Genomic DNA, 7,509 nt, shown 5'->3' on the forward strand with positions numbered 1-7,509 from the left:
TCAACAGAGGGGGTGGGGTTCAGCACACACACTAATTACAGCCTCATTTTAGGGTCAACTTAGTTCACACCATTTTCACCTGTTTCAAGTAATTGAAAGGTGTGGCTGATTAGGCTTTTTGGGGAAGGGAATACCGTTCTTACAACCTGACTAGCACAACTGAAGTTAATCACACTCATTTGAAAGCTTCACTTTAGCTACTAAATGCCCCAACAACTCATTACTTATCAAACCGTACGTCACACATTAGTTCACTCATATCTATAGTTGAACTACTACTATCAACGACACATTATCACACACTGCATGTGTTGTCTTGTTTAGTCACAGCCACATTCATGTGTGCCACATCTTATATTAATGTACCACACATATTCTCTACCAAAAACAACACTTTTTGCAATATGACCACCTACATGATAACCATTGTGAATGGTCATCTCATGATAGTTATGTACATTATGATACTGATATCACTACACAACATATGATTTTTATGTACAAATTTTATCTATTTATCCTCACGCATTACTGCAGGAACATAGTATGTTTTATGTTAGGGAACTCAAAAGTTCTAAGTACACAGGCATGTACATTGTTATTACAACTATTTATGTTCACTTTCACACACACATTTTGGGTTAAGGAAATGATGCTGTTAGGTACTCATAAATACAGAACATACAATAACTGTTTGTTCAATATTTACACATGTAAATGTAAAACTTATGTTATTGTTATATATAGTTGCCCCTGAAGGACATGTGTCACCTGAGACTGAACAAGTGTCTTCACCTGGGTCAGCCAGCTCAACACACCTAGAAGGTGAGTGTATCAGTTGGTGGCCATATAATATGTGCTCTTCTATATGTTATGTTGTCATGTTCATTATTTGTTTTGCACATCTTCTTTAAATAGGATTACTTAGTGTCAGTGAAAATGAAGTGTAAGGCAACTTGTATTGTGTTAGTGATGTTAACTATCATGTAGGAGTTGTGAGTTTACAGCAAGTTTTCATTCACTCATATTTCATACTGAGTCCAAACATTATTCTTAAGTCAAGGTAGTTTTTAATGTGAGGTTATAAAACGTATGGAAACATGTTAGTTGTTACTTATGACACAGTACAATTACATAGTAACACAGCAGAGATTAACATGCCATTTAATAATGTGTACATTTATTTGTAGAACATGATGAAGAGGATTTTGATGATGATGATGATGATGATGATGATGATGATGATGATGCCGCCGCCGCCGCCATAGACACACAAATACAAGCAAGTGACCATGAAGAGGTTCCAATTGAAACTGTTTTACCGCCAAAACGTCCAGCAAATACCACATATGATGCAATTGTAGCTTCTGAGGGAAAAATTGTGGAAGCAGAAAATCGTCGCCATTCTGACCTGATGACAGTGCTGGAAAGAATGATTGCACTGCAGGAAGAAACAGTTTCACAATTGGCACATCTCCACAGAGTCTTCATTGAAGTGCCTAAACAGTTGCAAAAAATCAACACCTCATTCGAAGCATTAGTTGTTCAGCAAACACAAGCTAATTACTGGAGAATGACTAATGTACCACAATTCAACACCTCCCAGCCAGGATCTGTTCATGCAGGTCAGTTTTCACCACATTCATCTGATATTCATTCACCAGGCCCAAATGTTACCGGTCAAGTAGCAGACATTGCTGTGCAGGTTCCTGATGACATCCTACCGCTGCCATCTGTACAAATTCAGCAGCAGACACCTACAAAGGAGGCGACAAAAACAAAACAAGACACACATGAAACAGACCAACCATCACTTGTGCAGTGTCTACCAACTTGCTCACATGTGTCAGTGGGCACAAGCCCTGTCCGTGAACAGTCACTACCCAAAAGCCCTGTAGGTGAGTCACTGGCCAAAAGCCCTGTAGGTGAATCGCTGCCCAAAAGCCCTGTAGGTGAATCACTGCCCAAAAGCCCTGTAGGTGAATCACTGCCCAAAAGCCCTGTAGGTGAGTCACTGGCCACAAGCCCTGTAGGTGAGTCACTGGCCACAAGCCCCGTAGGTGAACAGTCACTGCCCAAAAGCACTGTAGGTGAGTCACTGGCCACAAGCCCTGCCCGTGAAGTGCCAGAGGCCACTCAAAGTGGCTCTGTTGTGCCTAAAGTTGGTGGCAAAAGAAAAAGGAAAATTCAAGAGACAACAAGCAGGCCTGTTACTCGCTCGCAAAAGGAACAAAAAAAATAAATGTTATAATTCAGAAAATATGTCTTTGGCCTTGTTTTGTTGACTTCAGATTATCTAATTACTATTGTATGTATGCTGAAGACTGTGTTGTTTCCAAACTTTCAAGTATGTTCTTGTACACGTGAAGTTTTGGAAATGTTAACACTCCTAATTAATGAATAGTGTTATAAATATTTATGTTTTAATCGTCTGTTCAGTAATGGTCCACCAGGAGCCAGTTGCTAAGTTTAGAGAAGCTGCCATTGACTTTGCAGCAAAACATTGCATTTGGGTGTGTTAATTGATGTAATCATTGCATGTGCATATTATTTTCATGCAATTATAAAAGCACCTATTTAACTGCAAACATCTTTCTTGTACGTGTACAGCAGGATTTTGTGTTAAATATTACTTACCTTTGGTGGCCATTGTAATGTTGTCCTTTAATCATTTATGTGTTCTTGTGTCAAGAACATCTCTGAATTGATACTAATATATATGTAGTATGTATTGATATATGCACACACACACACACAGACACACACTGTGTGTGTGTGTGTGTGTGTATATATAGTACTATCTAAACTGGTATAGATGTATTTACAAAAAACATACACTTCATGCTTCCTTGTGAAAACACACTATTTTAATAATACAGGCCTAATGTTTGACAACTATACTAAGTGTGGGCCTCTAACATTATTGGGCGCAAACAAATGTTTATTACTTAATTCACTCATGTTTATCACCATTTAAATAGGTTTCATACAAGGCCTACTTACTGCCATCAATATGTTGTGTGTACTCCAGCAATATTTAAAAAAAAAAAAAAAAATTACTTTTTTATATATATATATAATATATATATATATATATATAAAAAAAAAAAAATATTATTTTTTATATATAATATATATATATATACATATACACATACACATACACATACACATACACACAATATACATATAGTACAATATACACTTTATATATATATATATTTATGAGATAGATATATTTATATATATATAGATACACACGTATTTAAACTCATGCAGACAGGGACTTAACCAGACTTTCAAATACACACAGAAATGTATGTGGGAAAAAAACATTTCATTTTGCAGGTGTGTGTATTTACTGATATGGCTGTCTAAGCACTATTTTCACACAGTGCTCTTTGTTATTTTGCAAGAAAACTCAATGTTACTGAATGAAAAGTGTACTAATGTTTTCAAAAACGAGATAAAAAAAGGATACATTTTTGTCCCACATGCGGCTATCACAAACCACAAATGTTCAAGCAATTATAACTAGAAATCCAATTGGCGTTTGAAATAAGGAGTTACAGTTTATACTTTTGTTGACCTTGAAAAGGAAACACAGCAATTTGTTAGCCACTGAGCAGTTTCATTTTGATGAGCAAAGAACAGATACCTGCACACATCTTTTGTGCTACTCTGCAATGGCTGATGAATTGGTGACAATTATGAATCCGAATTTAGGTTATAAATACATGATATCAGAAGCTATTTTATCAACTTGCGGACATCAAGCAAGCACACGCCAAATCTATGATTTGATTCGAGCAAAATATCCTTATTACCAAAACCGTCGGCATGCGCGCAATTTTAATTCCTCAATAAGATTCACTTTATCAACAAATGACTTTTTTGAACGTGTGCAGGATAAGCTAGAACACAACTATGGTTTCTGGAAGATTGCCAAAGAAAAACATTTCACCGTGAAAGAAGGCACATATATTGTGGTTAAAGGCATATTTATTCCTAATGCCAATAGCAATGGATCCGCTACTACTGTTCCGTGTGAATCGATACCTGCTGCAATATCTGCACCCTCCATTCCTGAAACCCACATTGTACAAGAACATAACTACTATGATTATGTACCAAGCCTTTCAGCTGAAAATGCATTGGAATGGGTACCCGAAGAAATGAACATACCTCCCGACTGTTTGAAGAAAGCAGTGGCGATTCCTATGAGCGCTTCATGGAGGAGATGTGTGTCATACTGGATTCAGCGGGTGGGTCAAGCGTGGATGAAAAAGCCTTGCATTTCTGGAGCGACCAGTTGCAGCCAGACGAAGAGTTAATTCTAGAAGAATGGTAAATATAACAACCGTTATGAGTTGACTCAGCGTTTAAAATTTTTTTTTTTTCTAACCACCATTTTCCCTTTCAATGCGTGGATACAGCGTAACATAGCAGACTGCATAACATGTAGCGATCACAAACAAATTGTTTCCGAATACAATATAGTAGAACCTGAAAGAGTAGTACACATTGCTGACGGAATAAATATACGTACTTTCCTATCACTTTAAACATATTAGCAACATTTTACCATAACACATACCTGTTTTGTTATCATGCTACATCTACAACATTTAAAAGCGGGTCCACCACGTATGACGTGGGACACTTGTCATGGCCCAAGGCGTCCTTAAAAAGGATTACGGATGTAAGTCCCGCCCCCAAGCGACGTGCGCGCCTCAAAGCCTATTGGCTGTCATGTTTTGTTATAGTAACGGTAACTGCAGTGTGTCATACAGTGGGGGCGTACACTGGGCGTTAGCCGAATGTTAATTGAGTGGGAGGAGTGTTAGCGTGCGTTTCACGCTGGTTTAACATGACGTCACACGTATTGCATTTGCGCATTGTGTTATCGGCCGTCCTTTCTGTCCAAACACGTCTGTTTAAAAAGAATACAGATGTACTCGTTTAGAACGAATGTAGTTTCGTATTCATTGTATTTGAAATAAAGATTTTATGTTTAATGATATTTTCAAGCTGTATTGAACGCACAACGTACGCTTTGTTTTGCGCATGCGCAAACAGTTAGTGCAGCCAAGCGTGAAGTGCGTGCGCACACTAAGATGTGCGCGCACATTTTTCAGTATACAGGCAACGTTCACATCATATACATAGTTATGCCTGCTACAAATTTAAAGAAACATTACATACTGATGAACACTTGTACTTCTAACATATAAATGAGTGACGTGTGTATGTACACAATCATATAGAGCTGTGTAACGCATTGTCACGGATACATATATAGTAAGGTGCCATCTTTGACCATCATGTGTTTGCTGTATTTCAGAGATGTCGGGGAAGATACAATCGGATCAATGTATGATTTCAGAAGAGTCTACCTTTATATGAGATGATTGTGAGGAGGAGCCACCGACTACTATACTACATATGGAACTAATTTTATATTGCTTGCAGCGCTTATTAACAAACAATTAAAAATGTGATACACTTATGCCTATATTGCATAAGCACTTAATTAACATAATGATGTTGCAAAATAGTGCCTCATGAATTTTTATTGAGTGTTCTTTAATGACTACTATCATTTTATGGCATGGTGTGTTTTATATATAACAACCATTCCCACTCTGCTAACACATTTGTGTATTCTATTGTGTAATGGAACGTATGACTGTCGAAACTATGTAACAATAATAATAATAATAATAATAATAATAATTATAATTATAATATGAGCATGTTCATGTATAGCGCTGCTAGTTGTACACAGCGCTTTACAGACACATTTTTCAGGCTCAGGTCCCTGGCCCGTGGAACTTACAATTTATTTTTGGCCGCCTGAGGCACAGGGAGATAAAGTGATTTGGCCAAGATCACAAGGAGCCGACACCGGGAATTGAACCAGACTCCCCTGCTTCAAACTCTCAGTGCCAGTGTGTGTCTTTACTCACTGAGCCACTCCTTCTCCCAATGTAAAGGACACTTACAACCAACTAGCCCTTTATTGTTAAAAATCTCTTGTTACATGGGTATGTTGATAAAATGGTTTGGGACTGTAGCAATTAATGTTATTGGCCACATGTTGTGGTCCCCTACAATGCATGATGTTCTGAATATGACATCAACATCATGTAATGAAGTACGTTTCTGTGTATATTTCATTAACCTAACTAACTATAGTTTACTGTGTTTATTAAACTTTCTAAAAATACATCGTATAGTCAATATGATGATATAAGCTACCATAATAAAGCTGGTGTTATCATTTGTCGGTGTTATACATGGATCCTACACAAATTGATACAGACACAAACAGTTGTCTTAAAAAGTGTGTCTATGCTAATGTGCACGTGATTGACGTTACAATTGTGAGAATACTTGATAATTATCATCATGATAATGATGAAGTGACGTGAATTATATTGCAAAAATATTACCAACATTGTCATATAGGTAAATTAGAAATGCTAAATGACAGTAACATTTGCAACAAAATAGTGTTTTCTGTTCACAGTTTTACACTTGGTACATGTAGGACACATCCACACACGTGTGACTTATACATACACATGTCACAAATTTAAATTCATGTTGACTATTAATTCCTAGCATTAAAAAACACCTACATTGCTAAATATAAGATGTAGTACGCATTGTTGTGATTACAGGCATTCATGCATGGAGTGTTATGATCAGTCAATTTCATCCGTGATGAATGAGCTCCCGTAAGTAAACAAATAAGTACAGTTATCCCCTTTTCTCCAAACAGCTCTATATTACATGAATGGAATTTATAAGGAAACATACATAAAATGTGATAAAATGTGAGTAATCATTTTCTAATACAATGCACATGAAAGCTCAAGAGTAGCTAAATGCATATACATGATACAGAAAGTACATGTATGTTACATTTGTCTTTAAACCAATATGTTGTGTTTTTACTTCAAATAATTATAGGAAGATTGAGGTAGGCACATCTTATGAGACATGTCAGCAAATATACATACCATGATCAGTCATACTGGAGATATACCTATAATGCAAAGGAACAATATATAAATTGCAAACATTGACATGCCATCTTCAGTACCGTAAACAACACAGCAAAGTGTGTATTTGGTGTTAAATGTGCAACACCATGTATATTTAATCACATTCAAAATGTAAATGTGCGTGGTGTACACATCATATGGATGTACATGTTACACTGCACCAATAACATTGTATGTAAGCATACTAGAAGCATGAATGAGTATGGGCATAATATGTGTATTGTGGTAGCATAAGGAACAACACAATGCTAAAATATTAGTGCTTTGTTACCCCAGTTGTATTCACATACACACAACTAAAGTACAATTGAAGAGGGATTATATAACCTGTGCAACAATAACATACCGGTGCCACATCCCTTTGTGCACACAGCAGAGAGAAGAAAGGTGTGCAACCCATATTCATCTGTGTCCTAACAGAAGGTTATATAAAAAA

The 7,509-nt window shown here is 36.7% G+C and overlaps 1 protein-coding gene across 1 annotated transcript; it reads left to right on the top strand.

Moving 5' to 3' along the window:
- Positions 1–728: 728 nt before the first annotated feature.
- Positions 729–2,242, top strand: LOC142488148 (uncharacterized). The gene is made up of 2 exons (XM_075588521.1): positions 729–825; positions 1,191–2,242. Exons 1-2 carry the CDS (start codon positions 729–731, stop codon positions 2,240–2,242), a joined length of 1,149 nt encoding a protein of 382 aa, XP_075444636.1.
- Positions 2,243–7,509: the final 5,267 nt, after the last annotated feature.

This window comes from Ascaphus truei, chromosome 2, assembly GCF_040206685.1.
Source record: "Ascaphus truei isolate aAscTru1 chromosome 2, aAscTru1.hap1, whole genome shotgun sequence".
NCBI classification, from domain to species: Eukaryota; Metazoa; Chordata; class Amphibia; order Anura; family Ascaphidae; genus Ascaphus; species Ascaphus truei.